Source organism: Sceloporus occidentalis, unplaced genomic scaffold (genome assembly GCF_023333645.1).
Source record: "Sceloporus occidentalis isolate IW3139 unplaced genomic scaffold, rSceOcc1.0.p SCAF_3, whole genome shotgun sequence".
Lineage (NCBI taxonomy): Eukaryota > Metazoa > Chordata > Lepidosauria > Squamata > Phrynosomatidae > Sceloporus > Sceloporus occidentalis.
In genome coordinates, this window is record NW_028316983.1 from 196082466 (window position 1) to 196103978 (window position 21513).

Consider the following 21513-nt stretch of genomic DNA (forward strand, 5'->3'; position numbering starts at 1 on the left):
GCCTCTTGGTTGATCTCGCGCGGCGCTCCAATTCTTTGCCGCAAAGATATCGAAAAAGACGCAACGAAGCACCCCTCCTTTTCCAGCGGGCGGTTGGTTGGTTCCTCCCGCGTTTGGGGATTGGCGGAGAAAGCCCGCGAAAGGCCTGAGGTCACGTGATCCCTTTTCGCGGGAAAAGAAGGGTTGTAAGTGAGGGGGGGGCGGCGGCTGAACAGGGTTCTTCTTCAGGGTCTTCTTCTTCTCGCCGTTCGCGCATGCGCGCCTGAGGGAGAAGCGTGGTGTCTCTCTGTTCTCCCTCGAACCCTTTCGCTTCTTCTCTCTTCCGCCGCAGGATCCATTGCCTCCGGCGGCGGCGTCATGTCTTCTCCGGCCTCCACTCCCAGCCGCCGCCAGCGGGGCAACAAGCGCCAGAGACCGGGCCCTCCAGGAGGAGGAGACGCTACCGATCCCCCTGCGGAGGGTAAGGGGCTGGCGAGGATCCAAAACGCACACTGCGGAAATAATAATCCACTTCCAGGCCGCTTTAACTGCCCTGGCTCAGTGCAGGGGATCCTGGGAACTGTAGTTTACAGATCTCTGTGACCGAGGAAACTACAGTTCCCAGGATCCCCTGGCATTGAGTCAGGGCAGTTAAAGCGGTCTCAAACCAGATTGTTATTTCTGTAGCGCATTGGAACGGGAGGAGGAGCTATAAAGACCCAGGGACCAAAGGGAAACAAGGGAACGCGCATTGAGTTCTCTTCCAGGAGTTGTAGTTTTGTGAGCCTTGTCTCTCGGTGCTGGAGCCTCAACAGACTACAATTCCCAGAATCCCATGCCATGGAGCCAGTGAACAGTGTGGCCTCGATGGGCATCTGTTTAGCTTCTGAGTAAATGCTGCCAGCAGCTTAAAACCCAGCACTGTTAAAGATTATGATGGGATCCAGGCTGGCAAAGTGGTTCAAGTCTTGGGCTGCGACTCTGGAGACCGAGGATTTGATTCCCAGTTTGACCATGAAGCCCACTGGGTGCCCTTGGGCAAGAAGGCACACTCTCTCAGCCTCCGCAGGGCAAGGCAATGGCAAACCTCCTCTGAACAAACCTTGCCAAGAAGACCCCATGAAAAGTTCACCTTACAGTTGCCATAAGTCAGGAACAACTTGAAGGCATACAAGGACAACAAACTGCACCTTGGCAGGAACAGCAAAGGCTCATTTACTTATTTAAAGTATTGTAACCTCCAGGACCAAGTTTAAGTCAGGTTTAGCTATTGGCTTCCTTGCAGTTTCCTCCCATTCAGTCCTTAGGAGCAGCTTGGTTCCATCTTCTGCCAGACAGATGTGTGAAGAAGACTGTGCTCCTGTCTCCCCTTGAACTTTTCTTCTACAGGCCAAACTTACCCAGCTCTTTAAATCAATCCTCTGATTTGTGAACACCATTCTCTAAAATGTGACTTTGAAACCTGGACACACTATTCCTAACCTCAGAGAGTGGTGGAGTCTCCCTCCTTGGAAGTCTTTAAGCAGAGGCTGGATGGCCATCTGCCAATGGGGATGCTTTGATTGAGAGTTCCTGCATGGCAGAAGGAGATTGGGCTGGATTGGCCCTTGCGGTCTCTTCCAACTCTAGGATTCTAACTCTGGAAACATTCCTCTTTATGACTTCTAATTTACAGACCTGTACTTTTTTGACATGCTGGTAGTAGCTGGTGCCACAGACTTGTCTTCCCTCCTCTCTTCCGTCTCCTTGGCTGTTCGCGTGTGTCCAGTAAGGGATTCTGGAGGCAGCTACTTTCTTAATTATAGGCACAGACAGTCTCAGTAGGTAAAGTCGAATCCCCTTCTTTCCCAGCAGAAGCTTTGTTGCATCATTTACTGCAGATATGCTGCTGCAGCCCCACAGTGTGTCTTTCCCTAGGCATCCTTCGCCAGCCTCTCAATGCTGATGCTGCCCATAACTGGCCACTACATCGAAGGGGACCTCAGCAGCCAGATGGACTTTTTGTGTAGCCAGATCTTGGATCCAGAAGAATGGAGTCTGGACCAGTTAGTGTTCTCTCAAGTACTCCACATCTTTGGCCTTTTTCAGTCGCATCATTATTGCTCATTCTACCAGGTTGTATCCCACATTGCTGCTTATTCTACTGATTCAGAAGCTACATCTGTGACCTTTTCTACCAATGCTCCATTAGCGGAAATTGCCATGCAGTGGCCTGGTCAAATCCTTCAATGTGAAGTCGAAGGCTTTCGTGGCCAGCATCCATAGTTTATTTGTGGGTTTTTTGGGCAGTGTGACCATGTTCTAGAAGAGTTTATTCCTCTGAAGATGCTAGCCACAGATGCTGGCATAAACGTCGGGAATAAACTCTTCTAGAACTTGGCCACACAGCCCAAAGAGAACTATAAATCCTTCAACGTTTACAAGACAGTATAAATTGGACAAGTTTGTTTCTGATTAACTTGCCTTTGAAGGAGGTTACTTTGACAACTTCCCCCATCCTAAAATTGCCCCCTCTCACAGATATTATAAATTGGTTGTTTGATTCTGTTTAACTTGCCTTTGAAGGAGGTTACTTTTGACAGCTTCCCCATCCTAAAATTGACCCTTCCCCAGTGTCTTGAGCAGTTTAGGTATATGCCATTCCAGGATGTCACCTTCACCATATGCAGAGAATGGGCATGATGTCCATTGTACCTAGAGAAAGGGTCATTCACTTCCATGTGTTGGCTTCGTTTCTGTGAACCAACTCCCAGCTCGTCCCAGCTACATTATACTTCTGTTTACTTTGATTACCTCCCGGCTGTTTGACAAGAACTGGGGGGAAAGCAGAGCTCTGGTACCACAACAAACTACAATTCCCAGAATCCCACAGCGTTGAGCCATTTGTCAGACCAGATTATTTCTGCAGTGTAGTTGGGGTAGGGCAGTTGAATCCACCAAAAACAGCAAATTCGTTTTCATAGAATCATAGAATCATAGAGTTGGAAGAGACCACTAGGGCCATCCAGTCCAACCCCCTGCCATGCAGGAAATCCAATTCAAAGCATCCCTGACAGATGGCCATCCAGCCTCTGTTTAAAGACCTCCAAGGAAGGAGACTCTATCACCCTCCGAGGGAGTGCATTCCACTGTCGAACAGCCCTTACTGTCAGGAAGTTCCTCCTAATGTTCAGGTGGAATCTCTTTTCCTGTAGCTTGCATCCATTGTTCCGGGTCCTGTTCTCTGGAGCAGCAGAGAACAAGCTTGCTCCCTCTTCAATATGACATCCTTTCAAATATTTAAACAGGGCTATCATATCACCTCTTAACCTTCTTTTCTCCAGGCTAAACATCCCCAGCTCCCTAAGTCGTTCCTCATAGGGCATGGTTTCCAGACCCTTCACCATTTTTGTCGCCCTCCTTTGGACACGCTCCAGTTTCTCAATGTCCTTTCTGAATTGTGGTGCCCAGAACTGGACACAATATTCTAGGTGGGGCCTGACCAGAGCAGAATACAGTGGCACTATTACTTCTCTTGATCTAGACACTATACTTCTATTGATGCAGCCTAAAATAGCATTAGCCTTTTTAGCTGCCGCATCACACTGTTCACTCATGTTCAACTTGTGGTCTACTTGGACTCCTAGATCCCTTTCACACGTACAGTGGTACCCCGGGTTACGAAAATGATTCGTTCCGCCGCCGCTTTCGTAACCTGAAAGGCTTTCGCAAGCCGAAAAGCCATAGGCGCTAATGGGGAAAAGCCGCGATTTGGTGCGAAATAGCGCCGAAAAGCACCAAAAGTTTTTTCGTAACCCAAAAAAACTTTCGTAACGCGGAACAGTTTTTTTAAATAAATTTTTTTCGTAACCCGGAAATTTCGTAAGGCGGCGCATTCGTATCCCGGGGTACCACTGTAGTTTCATTCAGCCAGGTGTCACCCATCCTATATCTGTGCATTTTATTTTTCCGCCCTAAGTGCAATACCTTACATTTCTCTGTGTTGAATTTCATTTTGTTAGTTTTGTAACTCTCAAACTGGTTAAAACAGAACAACTTAACTTGGCAGGCAAAAGAAAGAATTAGATCGTCTTAAATTACATTTTAGAATCTTTTTCACCTCAGTGAAATGTGGGATCCGAGTTACAATGTATATTTTGGGTACTACTTTTGTTTATAAACCCAGAATATAATCACATTATGGCTATAGCTAGATATATGCTGTTTTTCTTTGTTTCACAAAATGAGAAGTCATTATTAAATAAAATGTAAAAACAAACAGATGAGCTGTCTATTTTTTCAATCATATTCTATCATTTATTTTTTGAAAAATTAAGGTTAAATATGCTTAAATTTCAGTTATACACAACAGCATAAGTAAAATTATTTCTTAACTTTCATCTTCTTGCAACTGTTTCTGAAGATGTACAGTCTCCTGCATCACAGCGGCGCCGTCCAGATGATTCCACATCCACAGGAGACTTGCAGCCGATGCCTACTTCTCCACCAGTTGACACACAAAGTCCAAATGTTCAAGATGCTCTGTTTTCCAGTCCACCACAGTTCCAGCATTCAGGTATTTATTCATTTATTTAAATGATTTATATCCCACCTTTCCTTCACAATGGGATTCAAGATAGATATCTTTAACTTGGGGAAGTGAGTAATAGCAACAGACTGCTTCTCTCTCTCTCTCTCTCTGCATGCAAGCATCAAACATTTGTATTTGTTTAAAACAGGATTTTGTGGTAGTATTCCCTTCGTGACATTTTGGTAAAAGGGTAGTTTTTATCCTAGTTGTTGTCCCTCATACTGGATTCTGGGGAATGAAGGATGCCTATGAAAAGCAAGATGCCTGGGCTGAGTCCAAACTTTTGATTTTTAATTTTTTGTGGGTTTTTCGGGCTATGTGGCCATGTTCTAGAAGAGTTTCTTCCTGACGTTTCTCCAGCATCTGTGGCTGGCATCTTCAGAGATGCCAGCCACAGATGCTGGCAAAACTTCAGGAAGAAACTCTTCTAGAACATGGCCACATAGCCCGAAAAACCCACAAAAAACTATGGATGCTGGCCATGAAAGCCTTCGACTTCACATTTTGATTTTTAGCTCCAAGAAGTTTATTGGATCCACACATTTCTGCCATACGTACAGTTCTATGGGTCATGCTGCTGTGAAAAAAGAAAGTACATGGAGAAAAAAGCTGACAATATTTCAAAATAATGGGCATTCGTTGTACAATGAAAGATCTTTATTAGTAATGAGAATTTAAAAAAATACATAATAGAGCACTGGGTTTCATCCATTACAAGATTCCTATTGTTTTTATTGGGAGATACTTAAATTTACACTGAACATCCCAGTGAAACTGAGACAGAGTGTTTTTTAGATTGTAATCCTGCGGGCAGGGAACTGTCTGGTTAAAAAATAATAAATGTAAGCCGCCCTGAGAGCCATTAGGGCTGAAGGGCGGGATATAAATACCTAAATAAAATAAAATAAAATTAAAAAAAAGGTTGGGTGAGTTGGGTCCATAAGGATTTATCATTCTGTTGGAAAACTATATTGATTCAATAAATAAACTCTAAACACAGTGTCAGACATATCACTGATTCCGCATTCACAGCCCTGTGGTAGACTGACATTTCTGTTTTAATAGTTTATCAAATGAACTGTGAAGCTTTTATAAGATGATCCAATTAAACACATTTAATGAGTTTATTTAAACCTGTTCCTCTTGTAATATCTTTACAATTAGTACTTTGGGTACTGTACAAATGGTTCAAGCAAGTTCAGCTTTATTGTTGTTTGGGTCTAATAATGCCAATTTAAGCATCATACTGATTTGAAAGGAGCCTTGCATCATTCTGTAATATTCAATGCTGGGGCTGTGAAATGTGTGGCCTTCCAGCTGTTGTTTTGACTGTATTCCTCCCAGCATTTTTCACAACTGGCTAAGGGTGCTGGGAGTTGCAGACTAACAACCTCTAGAGAGCTGCTCAGTTACTACTCCATTTCTTTATTTCCTGTTTTCCCTTTGAAGTAGTTAAATAGGTAGTCATTTGTAACAAATGTATTAGTATTTTTAAAGAATGATATTTCTTTGCAGCAGTTCCACTGGACTTTGATATTAGTTCACCACTGACCTATGGCACACCCAGCTCTAGAGTAGAAGGAACCCCAAGGAGTGGTGTGCGTGGAACTCCAATTCGACAGAGGGCTGATCTTGGCTCTGTACGCAAAACCAGGCAGGTGGATCTTCATTCTGATGTGGTAAGTATTTCATATTCTACAGATAACAAAAGTTAACATACAGTCATTACAGAGACTCTTTGATAACTGAGCAAAGGATTTCAGCCTTAAAATCAAAAGTCATGTGCTACTATTGTATTTAGCCTACAGCAGAGGATGCAACAGCAAGTGAACAGTCTCTTGGACAAAAGCTTGTGATTTGGGGTACAGATGTCAATGTGGCTTCATGCAAAGAAAAGTTCCAGGTGAGTGGACAGTGATTGCCACATGTGTGGGAATCTGTTTTTAACTTCATATGTTGGCAGTATTTATCCAGTTTCAGTTAAAATTACTCAGAGACACAGCTCGGTTCATCTGGAATATCGGTATGCAAAGAGATCTTGTAGCACATTTGAGTCTAACTGAGCACAAGAAGTTGTAGCGTTAGCTTTCGTAGGCTTAGTCTGTTTCCTCAGATGCAAAAGATGTGATTATTTAAAATCATTATGGAAAAGGGATCTTGTAACATCTTCGAACTTAACTTAGCCATTTGCCCAGTCCTCTGGCTTTTTAATAAGCCAGGAAGAACAAGGATCTAACTAGCACACTTGCAATGGCTCACCTCACCATTAATTTAATCTTTGAGTTGTATCCATTATAACAGGGCAAGCAGAAACCAAGGTTTATAGCCATTGGATCTCTTAATTATAGCATCCAAATCAGAGCAGATTTGAGTGGTTTTATCTGCAATATGCTGAACACATTGTTCATAGTGGGCTATTGAGTGGTCCAGATTTCCCTCTCACATACCTGCGGTCGCTCAAAACTGCTCTGTTGGCTGGCTCTGCAGGTGCAGTGGCAACAGAAGAAATGTGTGTTTTCTGCCTGTATTGTTATGAAACAGGCCCTCAGGTTGGTTCTAGTCTGTATTCAACTGGACCTGCTCCAGGTTTCTACTGATGTCACTTCAGTCACCATCATACTTGATTGGAAGGGAGGGGGCAGGAATAATTAAGTATGGAATGACTGACAATGTGTATGGGTTAGAAATGGTGCAGACTGTGAAAGTGAAAGAGGTAAGGTTTAGGAGAGGAAAAATGAGTTAAGATACTGGGGTGGGGGGAAGCACTTGTGAGAATGAATATGAGAGAAAGACTACAATGTAAAGTAATTATTCTGTATATAAATCTCTAAGCAAGTATTAATGTTGTGGAAAATGGTGAGGAATCATGTAATTATGTAACATTTTGAGACTGCAAGTTAAAAAATGGTTTGTTTCCTTTGGTAAACCATACAGTCGGCCCTTCTTATACACGGATTCAAGCATACATGGTTTGAAAATGTTCAAAAAAGTATAAATTTCAAATATCAAACCTTGATTTTCCATTTTTTATAAGGGACACCATTTTGCTATGTCATTATATTTAATGGGACTTGCGCATACACGGATTTTGTTATACACGGGGGACCTTGGAACCAAACCCCAGTGTATAACAAGGGTCCACTGTATTTACTATTTGGTCATTAAGTATATAACAGCAAAGCTTAATAGTCAACAATACTATAACACACTTCATATTTTTGATATCGAGAATTGATTTGTGTAAAGATCGTGCTGACAGCATAAAGCAAAGGAGAAGGGAATATGATGGTGTTGGTGAACTGTTGTGAACTGAACTGAAACTAGTCCTGAAGGGAAAGGAATTAGATGAAATCCAGTAGCCACAGGAATAGAACAAGAGAATTCCCCAGATGCGTCCCCCACCCCAAGATAAATTTCTGTAACATTTCTAATTAATGGTGTCCAGTCACTGTAATGAAATTTGTTGTTGTGTGCCTCCAAGTAATTTTTACTTAAATTACATAACATATATATCACATATTGAAGAAGCACTGTGATCACATTGTACCTTCTGACCTACCCCAATTCTCTTGGATGAACCTAGACACTAAAAACTTGATTTGTGTTCTCAAATGCTTAGAGATTTCTTCAGCGTTTTATTGATCCAATGGCAAAAGAAGAAGAAAATATTGGGTTGGATCTTAATGAGCCCCTGTATATGCAGCGATTAGAAGAGGTATGTTGTAGCACTATTGATTAAACTAACTTGCCTTTTAAGATTTAAATTATAGTTGTCAGCTTTTTGGAATGACAATCCAATCCAATTTCTTCCAGATAAATTTAATTGGAGAGCCATTTCTAAATGTAAACTGTGACCATCTGAAATCATTTGATGAAAATCTTTACAGACAACTGATGTGCTATCCACAGGTAAGACAAAGGTTTTCCAGTAAGTTCTTCAATACACTATTAACAAGACTTAAAATTAAAGTGTTGCCATATTATTTTATTTCAGAACAAAAAATTAAAATATTAAGATTTTGATAGGGGGCACTAACAAATAAAAAGAGAAAAGAAAGGGGGAAAGAATTAGAAGTAACCACTCAATAATTCGCAGTTCCAACTTGTAGTAAAATACATTTGTGATGCAGCACTAGGAGCTGCTATTTGGAAAACAAATCTGAAGTACCTTGGACACGTACAATTACCTTGGTTCCATTTTCAGTTATTTATGATAATGAAATGAAATTAACAATGGTAACTAAGTGCCAGAGAAAAAAACAATTTTGCAAGGAAAATCATTAGCATTGCCAGTGTTGATTCCATCTAATAGTCACAGGCATATCAAATATGTTTGTTTGTCTCATGCAAATGTATTAGCATATATTTATGGTTCATATCCAATTTGTCCAGGAAGTTATTCCAACATTTGATATGGCTGCTAACGAAATCTTCTTTGACCATCACCCTGACTCTGTACTGGAACATCAAATTCAAGTTAGGCCATACAATGCATTAAAGACTAGAAACATGAGGAGCTTGAACCCAGAAGGTAAGCTATTTCAGCTATAATTATCTTGATGTTATCACAGATCTTGTTGCATATTAAATTGATTTGTTCAAGTAAAGACATGCCAGGAATCATACCTGTAACAAGATGAACTTGAGTACAATTTGTCAATATCATGTTAGAAAACTTGACTGTTGGAAGAAGATGAGAACACTAGTGATCCCACCTATAATTTCCTCATGGAGGATAATTGCACATTTACCAGCAAATCTTTCCAGTGGAGCACCAATAGTTAGGATAATAACTGTCACTGCTCTTGCGCTCTCTCTCTCTCTCTCTCTCTCTCTCTCTCTCTCTCTCTCTCTCTCTCTCTGGGAGCCCAGCTGGTGCAAGCCACAAGGTTGTGAGTTCAGTCCCAGGGGCTTCAAGATTGACTCAGCCTTCTATCCTTTTGTAGGTTGGTAAAATGAATACCTAGCTTGTTCAGGACAATTAGCTTACAGACTATAGACCACTTACAGAGTGCTGAGTTCACTGATAAGCAGTATAGAAATGTACATGCTATCGCTATATTACTATTGGTGTCAGCTGGCTTTGACCTATGGTGAACATATGAGTGAGAGACCTCCAAGAGGTCTTGTTACTGATCACTCAAGTCTTGCAAATTCAGGGCTGTAACTTCCTTGTTTAACCATACCACTGGTATTGTAATCTATCTTTTCCTATTGCCTTCAGTTTTTTCACTTTTTGAGTGAGTTATGTCTTATGATATGCCCAAAGTACAATAACACTCATTTTAGCTTCTTGTGACAATTCAGGCTTGATTTGCTCTAGAACCCATTTATTTGTCTTTTTGGTGGTCCATGGTAATCATAAAAGTATCTTCCAGCATATTTTGAATGATTTACAGTTTCTTCTATCAGTTCTTTTCATTGTCAAGCTTCCACATGGAAAGAAGATCTACATTACAATTAGTAATACTGAAATTGGATTTCATAACTGGTTTTTGTTTAACATCATAGATATTGACCAACTTATCACTATAAATGGCATGGTGATCAGAAGCTCACAGTTGATTCCAGAAATGCAAGAAGCCTTTTTCAAATGCCAAGTCTGTGGTTTTACAGCAAGAGTAGAAATTGATCGGGGCAGGATTGCTGAACCATCAGCATGCAAGAATTGTAACACCACACACAGTATGGCTCTGATTCATAATCGTTCTCTATTCTCAGATAAACAGATGGTACGTTAATCTCTTCTTCAGTTGATATTTTATGACATGTTCAATTTTCAATAGTAAACTGTCACACATGTGTCCTATAAACATATTGAAATACATTTCTGCATAACTAATTTAGTATTGTTAGTCCATGCTACACAATTGGAAATTTGCAGATCCTTTCCTGCCTGGGCCATATGGTGATCTAAAGATACATGTATAGCTAAACCATTAATTTTAAACTGTAGGTTATACCTTTCAAAATGTCCTTCTTTGGTATCCTGACTTTTATCTAAGGCAGGCTTATAGTATAACCTGAGTTATTTTATTTATATGGGTGTGTGTGTGTGTATTACAAGTAGCAATATTCTTTCTCCTACAGCTAAAACAAATCTACATTGTAGTAGGTAATTTCAATTGGTATTCCATCAAGCCTTGGGATATGTTCTGCTTGCTTTTCTACATTCAAAATCTACCACATGCATTTCAAAAATATATGATCAAGTGCCCTGTTTTTTGCCCTCACCTCAACTACTTCCTAGCTCAGAGACGTTTCTCCTAGGCTTGGGTGAAATTGCCGGCCCATGCACTTTATGCCTTTTTACTAAAAATGCCCACACGGAGGGCATTTTCAGTATTAAAAACAGGATTAAATAGGCCATGAGCTTCCCACACACTATAGCAGAAATTCAAGCAAATAATCTATATCTACTGTTCAGCTGATTACTGCAGGACAATCCCTTACTCAAATCAAGATAATAATAATTATAATTTGTTTTATTTATATACCGCTATTCCAAAGATCATAGCGGTGAACAGCAAGTAAGCTAATTAGCAAGTAAGCTAATTTGCCCTTAACAGTCTGGGTACTCATTTTAGCGACCTCGGAAGGATGCAAGCCTGAGTCGAGCTTGGGCCCTTTGCTGGTCTTGAACTCGCAACCTTGTGGTTTCGAGTGAATGGCTGCAGTATAGGCATTTAACCACTGTGCCACCAGGGCTTCTTGCTACAGGAACTCTGAATGGATTTATTCTGCCTTGGAAACTTTTCATTTTGAAGAATGATATTGTTTGTATTGTATTCTCAAAAGCTGCATCTTAATAATATATAGTCTGAAATGCTTTCATATAGTATGTCTCAGAATTAGTTGGTCTGATAAAAAAAACTTTATTGCATTTGAACTAAGCATTGATTTTGCATCAGATCAAACTGCAGGAGTCTCCAGAAGATATGCCGGCTGGCCAGACACCATACACCATAGTCCTCTTTGCTCACAATGATCTAGTGGATAAGGTTCAGCCTGGTGACAGAATCAATGTTACAGGTAGGATTTCAGCATCATTTGTTGTTGATGAAGTTGGGTGTCTTCAAATCATTACTGACTTGCGGCAACGCTAGGGCAAACCTATCACAGGGTTATTCTGTGAATTTTTTAAAAAGCTATTGTAAACTACTTTGAGTCACAAACTGGGAAAAAGGTAGGATGATAATGCTAATAATAATAAATGTAATTTCTAAGATTCATTAAACAAGCAATTGAATATAGTATTTCAATATACATACATGTTTATTGATTTTGTACAAAAGGATGACATTCTGCATAGTTTTACACCTTAAAAAAAGATGCATACTGCATCATGAGTACTCTGCCACCCCAGGACACAGACATGGTGGTGGTGGGGGGGGGAAAGATAGCCTGAACCAGGAATTATCTCTAATTCCCCTGAGTTCATTTCTCCTTCATAACCAACAGCTACATGTAACCATAATCAGAGCTGAAACCAGAGTGAAATGAACCTACATATTGCTTCTCAACCAGAAGCCCCTGGAACTAGGAGGCCACCTCACACCCCAGAACCATGTCCAAGAATGGGATGTTAGAAACTGGCTGATTATTATCCAGAATGGTGGGATCAAGGAGGACTTCTTTTTAGTAATGGTTTTAGAACAGATGTTTATAATTGTCTTCTTTTGGCAAGATAGAACTCTGCCTAGTTTTAGCAAAGCATTGACCTCTTCCACTACCTTTTTAAATAAGCCAGGAAGGACAAGGATCTAACACGCACGTGGCTGTCGTCTCCCCAAGAATCCTGTCCACATCCTTGGGTTACATACCAGTGTTAGAAGATATTTTAGGTGTGAATGTTTCTACTGATCAAACAAACAAAGATGATGAATGTTAATTTATTGAGCCATGTATTCTGATATAAATGAGATGTGGATACTACATAGCATAACAGTATCTGGTATGTGCACACTTACGTATAAAAACTAAACGAATAAGTGTATATACATGTTGATTTTGCCTGTTATATACAATAACATGTTTTTTGTCTCTTTGTGACAATTAAACAGGTATATACAGAGCAGTCCCAGTCCGTGTCATTCCAAGAATGAGCAGTGTAAGATCTGTCTATAAGACCCACATTGATGTTATTCATTACTGCAAAACTGACTCAAAACGTTTGCATGGCATTGAAGAAGGAACAGAGCAGAAGATGTTTACAGAAGAGCGTGAAAAAATGCTTCAAGAGCTTTCTACAAAACCAGATATTTATGACAGGCTTTCTTCAGCACTTGCTCCAAGTATTTATGAGCAGGAAGATATTAAAAAGGTGAGCAGAATTCAAAATTACAGATGAAAATCAAAGCCACATAGCCCATTGATCAAACTTTTTGGTCTTCGCACTCAGATGCTAATATCTTTCCACATATATGTTGGCATATGCATAGTAAGATAGATCGAAAAACAATTTTATGAGTTGAAGTTCTGAAAGACGGTATAGTCATCATTTAGAATAAGTGGTTTAAAAACTTAAATAATATGGAAGATTAAGATGAAGGTATATAATTTAATTATAACAGCAGTTCTCAAATTGTGGGGTGAGACACCCAGGGGGCATGAGTTGCTCAGGGGGATGTCACAAGACTTGGAGGCCTTGATCCTTCTCTGCTGCTTCCCAGACTTTTTCTGTCTTGGAGGGGAAGAGAAAGGCAAGGAGGGCACTTGGAGCTGTGGCTGTGTGTAAGACAGTAAAAATTAGACATGTTAAATACTGGCTTTTAATAAGCTGTTCTAATTTAAATGTTATTTCCTTATAAAATGTTAAAATACGAATATGCATGAATGTGTGAACAAAAACACGCACACTAAGCAAAATGTCTATATTAATACACTGTCCAGGTGAGGATGGCATCTGCATGTAGATGTAAAGGGACTGAATTATAAGAAATAATCTTTCCATATAAATAACTTTTTGAAGAAGCTTTGACAGTAACAGTTTTTCACATTTGAAGACCCATGTTCATATTCAGCACACTACCAATTAAGAATTATAGTTTTAAAAAGACCATCTGTAGCGATAAATGAAGGAGTTCTTTGGACAACAGAAGCTCAGTGTTTTTTCCCCTTCTGTTTCTTAGTGCATAATATACGGGACAAGAAATAAGTTCTAAGAAATCTTTCAGTCATATTTTTTTATTTCCTCCCTAGATTTCATGTTAGAAATGAGAAACTTAATCAGAAGGATTTGTACTGCCTTTTGCATTGTGAATCTAAACAAAAACCTACAGGTTGTTTTTAGTATCAGTTAGAAGTCAGGAAATGGTCTGACAGTTTAAAAAGTACACAATATTTTAAGTGAGGTGTCTCTTAACGTGTCTACAGATGTGTATAGTTTTCATGACAATTCTGGAGGCAATGTGATTAAGTAAATTCATGTGGCTGCAACACTTAGACACAATCCCAGACTCGTGGCTGTTACCATAGAAAAGCTGCTTTCACACAGCAATGGGTACATCTAATGGGGATTCATTAATCTCTCAATTAAAAATTAAATCATGTTTGTACATATTAATAATTGGATTTCCCATTAAAAATTAAGTTGGTTGTCAAAACCTTTTCTTGCAGGGTATTCTTCTACAGCTATTTGGAGGCTCAAGGAAGGATTTCAGCCACACTGGCAGAGGTAACTTCCGTGCTGAGATCAACATTTTGCTTTGTGGAGATCCTGGTACCAGTAAATCACAGTTGCTTCAGTATGTCTACAACCTGGTTCCAAGAGGCCAATATACATCTGGAAAAGGTTCTAGTGCAGTTGGTCTTACAGCATATGTGATGAAGGATCCTGAAACCAGACAGTTAGTTCTGCAGACTGGAGCATTGGTCCTCAGTGACAATGGGATTTGCTGTATTGATGAGTTTGATAAAATGAATGAAAGCACAAGATCAGTTCTTCATGAAGTTATGGAGCAACAAACACTGTCTATTGCTAAAGTAAGAAACTCACCGGAAATATCTGCAATAATTTACTCTCTTCCTATTTAAGAGATAATGAAGCATGATAATGCTTTTGTAACCAAAACAGCAGACCCATAAACAAGGGAAGTAACAAGTTCAATCTAGCTTCAGAGTTGACAAGTGTGGATGGGATCTGTTCCAGAGGCAAAAAGAGAAGAGATGCAGAGGAGCCTTCCCAAGACTGTGTTTAGTAGCCACTTAATTCTAGGCTGCTTCTGTGCTGCAGAAATAATCCAGTTTGACACTACTTTAACTGCCAGGGCTCAATGCTGTGGGATTCTGGGAACTAATTTGTGGTGGCACTAGAGCTCTTTGACAGAGAAGGCTAAATGTCCCCCAAAACTATAGTTCCCAGAATGCCATAGCATTGAGCTACGGAGGTTAATTTCTGCAATGTGGATGCAGCCCTAGTTAACATTTTTGGGGAGTGGGAGAGCAGGTGAGAAGGAGAATGGAGTATTGTGGAAGGGGATGTGTCTGAGGGTGTGGAATACTAAAACAAATGTACCGTTTTAAATTTCATAAGTAATAACTCAGACTTGGTTCACTGAAACAATTTCTTTAATTAAGAGGATTGAATTTCCAAACATCATTTAATAAACTGATATTTATTGCTGCAGCTTGTATATGAAGAAGTGTCCAGTTTTGACTCTGCTAGCATAATAAATGTCGAATCTTCTTCTTGACAGGCTGGAATTATTTGCCAGTTGAATGCTCGTACCTCTATCCTGGCAGCTGCTAATCCAATAGAATCTCAGTGGAATCCAAAGAAAACAACTATTGAAAATATTCAACTTCCTCATACTTTGTTGTCTAGGTATGCTTTGCAAAATATTTTATTGTAGTCTCTTATGTCTGCATATTCTCCTCCTTAGATAATTACTATATAATCATTTGGTAAAACCTTCACTGTGCTCTAAATAGTTAAAGCCCTTTTTTATAGTGGGTTTTTTTTTTTTTCAGAAAAGAGTATTGGTGGTAATTGGTACCTCTTTATATTTATACTGTACTTATGAAAAGCTACATGAGCAGCTAGAGTTAATTCTGATGTTCTAGATCACAGATGTATTCCATTGGTTCTAAACATCAATAAGTTCCAGGCTACAAATTTTCAGATTTAGTTTTGCTAAATTTATAAGGTAATGGTTCTAATGAAAGGGAAATAAATTTATTTTTTTCATGTAGATTTGATCTAATTTTCCTTATGCTGGATCCTCGAGACGAGGCATATGACAGGCGTTTGGCTCACCACTTGGTTGCATTATATTACCAAACGGAAGAACAGTTGGAAGAGGAGTACATGGATATGGCAGTGTTAAGAGATTATATTGCTTATGCTCGTACTTATGTCAATCCAAGATTGAGTGAAGAAGCAAGTCAAGCTCTCATTGAGGTAAGGAATCTAAAGCATTTTCAACCTTATATGTTATTTTAAAATACTTTTCTATATGCTATTGTAGTCTGACAGACCTCTTCAATGAACTAATGAAACCTCTCCCCAAGAGTTTTGTATATTTGCAGTATGAAAGTGTTAACATTTGCATTAAGATGCAGCCACAGTAGCCCCTTAGGATATAATGTACTTGTAAAAAAGGGGTGCAAAGAGAGGTAAGCAAAATAGGACAACTGACCTCATACATGAAATTGCTCAAGTTTGCTACAAATAGCTTTATAGATATTTCAAAATGCTAATTCCAGTGACTTAGAAGTATTTAAAAGCCAATAAAATGTTGAAACTGATTCTTTTTGGTAGTCCCATATTAAAACAGTTCCACTTGCATTCACATTTATAGTACACATTCATCATTATGATATCTGATATAGAAATCCTTAAACACAGTGATATATAAAAGTACACAATAATGCAAATGTAGTATATAAATTTTCACTCTTTTCTGCACTAGGCATATGTTGATATGAGAAAGATTGGAAGTGGCAGAGGAATGGTTTCTGCCTATCCTCGGCAGCTGGAGTCATTGATTCGTTTAGCAGAAGCTCACGCTAAAGTCCGTTTCTCTGCCAAGGTGGAAACAATAGATGTAGAGGAAGCAAAACGTCTTCATCGTGAAGCTCTAAAACAATCTGCTACTGATCCAAGAACTGGCATTGTGGATATATCTATTCTCACTACAGGTCCATATCCAAAAGCTACTTCATTTTTGATATTTCTGACAAATGTGTTGCTCAAGTTATGCTTCACCTTGTTGATTAACCAAGAACTGGTTAATAAAATGATCTATGTAAAGGGCTAGTTCGTAGCATTGGAATTTATATAAATGCTATTCAAATGTGTTCTGATAATACTTGGAAAAAAGTATCATTACTTTTATTTGTTTTTTAAGGGATGAGTGCCACTGCTCGAAAACGTAAGGAAGAGCTCGCTCAAGCTTTGAAGAAGCTTATTCAGTCTAAAGGTAAAACGCCAGCTCTAAGATACCAACAGCTCTTTGATGATCTCCGTGCACAATCTGAAACAGTAAGTTTCATTTATATATCTGAAGACTTTCATGCTATATTTTTGCTGTGTACTTGCTTCCTCCCCATTAATAATCCAGTTTTGGAGATTTAGCATGAAATGTGAAGCAGCAGAAAAAGCAATGCAATAATTTTGATCTGGGGTTTAAACAAGGTACAAAGTCTGGACTACAAAAGGCTGTCCTCCAGTTATGTGTACCTTCTAAAAAGAGTGATAATTCTGTAGACTCCTAGATGACTTTGAATTGTACGTCCCTGTAGCCCTAGCCAAGGGTGAGGAATGCTTAGAATTGCAGTCCATCAGTATTTGGAAGGCTGCATGATTCTCTTCCCTGGCAAACTTCCATTGGATCTCATTTCTTCTTCCGCAATCTGTGATCCAACTGCAGTCCCCCATTCAGTCTAAAAATCTACTTTACAGAGCCAGGAAATCATTTGGCACATGTTTTTGTTTAGCTTTCTTTTGATTTTAGCCTACAGAGGACTGCAATGGAAGAGGGAGGGAAATAAAATCTCAGTTCTGGTGTTAAATAGTGAAGTATGCTACATACTGCAACTTTATCTTCAACTATATTTCATACCTATTTGAACAACAACAACAAAAACCCTGAATATTAATTCCTGAAGAGGTTCAAGAGTAACAGGGACACACTTTAATTCATAGGTTTCTCATAATTACAAGATAAAGAACAATTAGAAAACCAGTTTTATAATGGTGGCATTGCAATGCAATTTCCTTTAGTTGTTTAGGGTCTCCAAGAGGAGAATTATAACTGAATACATCTGTACAGTTTCAATTTGTCCAGTATGATATTCATTTCTTCACTTTGTTTTTTTCTCCCCCCTTTAAGGCTGTCACTAAAGAAATGTTTGAAGAAGCACTTCATGCATTGGCTGATGATGACTTCTTGACTGTGACTGGGAAGACTGTTAGACTGCTCTAGTTATCTAATTTTATAATGATGCAATTATAAAAGTAGCTTCTTGCTATACTGTAGTACATGTTATTTGTGTAATCTGAAAATATTATGTGTTATTAGACCAGGAATCACCAGTATCAGCACTGAAACTTTTTTTTCTGATCGTAAAAAAAAAAAAAAAAAAATTATGCACACCTTTTTCTTACCTGTTAATATAGTATAGATTCTATACATTTAAATTTAACTTTGCTAGTAATTTCATATGAACATAAATTCAATAATACTATGCTTTAGTGCTATTTTTGTATGTATAAAACTGATGTTCATTTTGTTTCCAATAAAGTACAGTCAGTAATCTGGGATTTATCATGCATTTGAAGAACAACGGATGCAAAGCCCTCCATATTTTTGTGATTCTGAGCTTAGGAAATCTGTCAATTAAATTCTTGGTTCAAAGCTAGTACTTAACAGCATTTCCTTGCATGTGAGATCTGTTATTCTGATTCACACTATTGGTGGTGTGTGCCATGAAGTCATTTCTGACTTATAGCAACTTTGCCACAATTTGAGGTGTGTTTGCCATTGCCTTCCTTACTCTAAGGCTGAGAGAGTGTGACTTGCCCAGGGATTCAAACCTTGGTTTCTAACACTCATGCCTGGTCCTATTCACACCAGCCATGTTCATAAATTGGAAAGTGAGCATTTTGTTGATATAAGCATACTACCAATATTGCATATGTTTTTTGAGTGTATTAGTTTTATCAGAATACAAAATTGTTGCTTATTAAGCACATTGTTTAGGAATACCTACTATACAATCATTGTATTGTATTGGACTAAAAGTCATTACTACGTGTATTAAGTGCATTGTTTCATATGGGGTGATTCAAAAATAGGGCAAAAGTAAACCTGCTTTTATTTGCTTCTGTACCATTCTTTTTTAATCACTCTAATACCTACTATACAGGACAGTAATACCAAATGTCCCTGACTACCATCTGGGACACCGATCTCTCCAGGGCTATACACAGTATCGCTCCAAAGCGTCCTCTCAGGCCTGCTTCCAAAAAACAGCCCTGGTACACAGAAGATCTCCGGGCAAGGAAGCGGGTCCTGTGATGACTAGAGCGTGTCCCTGTTAGTGCTCTTGGACATCTCAGCGGCCTTCGATACCATTGACCATGGTATCCTTCTGGGACGTTTGAGGGAGTTGGGAATTGGGGGCACTGCTCTGCAGTGGTTCCGTTCCTACCTCTCGGGCAGATCCCAGATGGTGGAGCTGGGGGACTGTCGCTCCGACAGGAGGGCCCTGACATCTGGTGTCCCTCAGGGAGCGATTTTGTCCCCTATGCTATTCAACATTTACATGAAGCTGCTGGGAGAGATCATCCGGAGACATGGGGCGCGGTGTTATCAGTATGCTGATGACACCCAGATAATTTTCTCTATGTCTCCGACTGATGCAGTAACTAAGGATGGCATCTCTCCTCTAGATGCCTGCTTGGCGTCAGTAATGGGCTGGATGAGGGAGAACAAACTCAGTGTGAATCCAGGGAAAACGGAAGTACTGGTGATAGGCTCCCCGGTTCCTGGTGGTGAGATCTGTCACCCAGCCCTGAACGGGGTCACGCTCCCCCTGAAGGACTCGGTGCGCAGCTTGGGAGTACTCCTTGATTCGTCGCTCCAGCTGACTTCTCAGGTGGATGCGACGGTCAGGAGTGCCTGTTATCAGCTTCGGCTGATACGCCAGCTGCGTCCCTACCTGGACCGAAAGGACCTAGAATCTGTTGTACATGCTTTGGTAACCTCTCGACTGGATTTCTGCAATGCGCTCTACATGGGGCAACCCTTGTACCAAACTCGGAAGCTGCAATTAGTGCAGAATATGGCAGCCAGATTGGTCGCTGGTAGCTCCAGGTCGGACCATATAACACCTATTTTAAAAGATCTTCACTGGCTGCCTATTCGCTTCCGGGCTCAATACAAGGTGTTGGTTTTGACCTATAAAGCCCTAAATGGCTTGGGCCCAGGGTACTTGGAGGACCGCCTCTCCCCACACAATCCACCCCACACACTCAGAACATCTGGGACCAAATTGCTGGAGGTCCCTAGGTCTAATTTGACTCGGACCTCACAGAGGGCTTTTACCACTGCTGCCCCTGTACTTTGGAATAAGCTCCCTGCAGAGCTCCGCTCCGCCGCCTCATTAGATGTTTTCAAAAAACAACTGAAAACATATCTATTCCGGCTGGCCTTCCCACCTTAATTTGTTTGTCTGTTTCTCCTGCCCCTTTTTTTCTCTTTGACCCTGGATTGATGATTGTCTTTGCATTTTTCTACTGCCCCTGGTATATGTATTTTTTATTTTATTGTTCCTGTTCCTGTTTTTGTAATAATGGTTTTAACTGTTGACTGAATTTTATCTGTATTGTAATGTTTTTTATAACTTTGTAAGCCGCCCTGATCATTTTCTTGGAAGGGCGGGGTAGAAATAAAATTTATTATTATTATTATTAGCCAACAAGGCACTCCTGGCCTCTCTTTTGAAGGACTATGGAGTGGCGATGGACGCAGCAAAGAACTCGTTCTATGCTGTGCGTATCGCGTCCGCGGAGTCACGTCCAGCAGAGCTGTTCAGAGTAGTGAGGGAGCTCACACAGCTTCCCTCCTCTCTGAACCCTATTTTGGAACCATCCAAGGCCTGCTGTGACCGATTTAACAACTTCTTCGCGGATAAAACCTCTCGGATAAGAGCTGATCTCGACGCCATTATTGGGACAGAAACCAGAGTAGAGGCCTCCAGAGCTTCCGTGGACTCAATTATACTGGATCATTTTGAGTCTGTAAGTACTGAGGATGTGGACAAGATCCTTAGAAGTGTTAGGAAGACAACTTGCTCTCTCGATCCCTGTCCCTCGTGGCTAGCGGCTCAGGGGTGTGTGTGTGTAACCACCTTGTTACACCGAATTATCAATACATCACTCAGGGATGGGCAATTTCCAACCAGCTTAAAATTGGCCATTGTGAAACCGCTGATCAAAAAGCCCTCCCTTGACCCCCTGATACATAAAAATTACCGGCCTGTCTCGCTATTGCCATTTTTGGGGAAGGTGATCGAGAGGGTGGTTGCACTCCAGCTTCAATCGATCTTGGACGATACTGATTATCTAGACCCATTTCAAACTGGGTTCCGGGCGGGCTATGGGGTTGAGACTGCCATGGTCGCCTTGGTCGATGATCTTCGTCTAGGCGTGGACAGGGGTAGCGTGTCCCTGTTAGTGCTCTTGCACATCTCGGCGGCTTTTGATACCATCGACCATGGTATCCTTCTGGACTGCCTGTGGTTCCGTTCCTACCTCTCGGGCAGGTTCCAGATGGTGAAGCTGGGAGATGTGTGCTCCGATAAGAGGGCACTTGCATCTGGTGTCCCTCAAGGAGCCATTCTGTCTCCCATGCTATTCAACATTTACATGAAACCGCTGGGAGAGATCATCCGGAGACACGGGGTGCGGTGTTATCAGTAGTCTTCTCTGTGTCTCCGACTGATGCAGTGACCAGGGA

The 21513-nt window shown here is 40.4% G+C and overlaps 1 protein-coding gene across 3 annotated transcripts; it reads left to right on the forward strand.

Moving 5' to 3' along the window:
- Window positions 1-127: 127 nt before the first annotated feature.
- On the forward strand, window positions 128-18199 carry MCM4 (minichromosome maintenance complex component 4). Of its 3 annotated transcripts, XM_089517281.1 has the most exons (17): window positions 128-185; window positions 332-460; window positions 4382-4534; window positions 6065-6228; window positions 6351-6452; window positions 8169-8264; window positions 8363-8458; window positions 8942-9080; window positions 10061-10281; window positions 11461-11581; window positions 12613-12872; window positions 14168-14533; window positions 15247-15374; window positions 15743-15950; window positions 16462-16690; window positions 16900-17033; window positions 17884-18199. In XM_089517281.1, exons 2-17 carry the CDS (start codon window positions 358-360, stop codon window positions 17974-17976), a joined length of 2613 nt encoding a protein of 870 aa, XP_089373407.1. In that variant the 5' UTR covers window positions 128-185; window positions 332-357; the 3' UTR covers window positions 17977-18199. The 3 variants fall into 3 exon arrangements, with proteins under 3 accessions (XP_089373407.1, XP_089373406.1, XP_089373408.1); XM_089517280.1 differs by lacking the exon at window positions 128-185 and having other exon boundaries at window positions 203-460; XM_089517282.1 differs by lacking the exon at window positions 128-185 and having other exon boundaries at window positions 203-460; window positions 6068-6228.
- Window positions 18200-21513: the final 3314 nt, after the last annotated feature.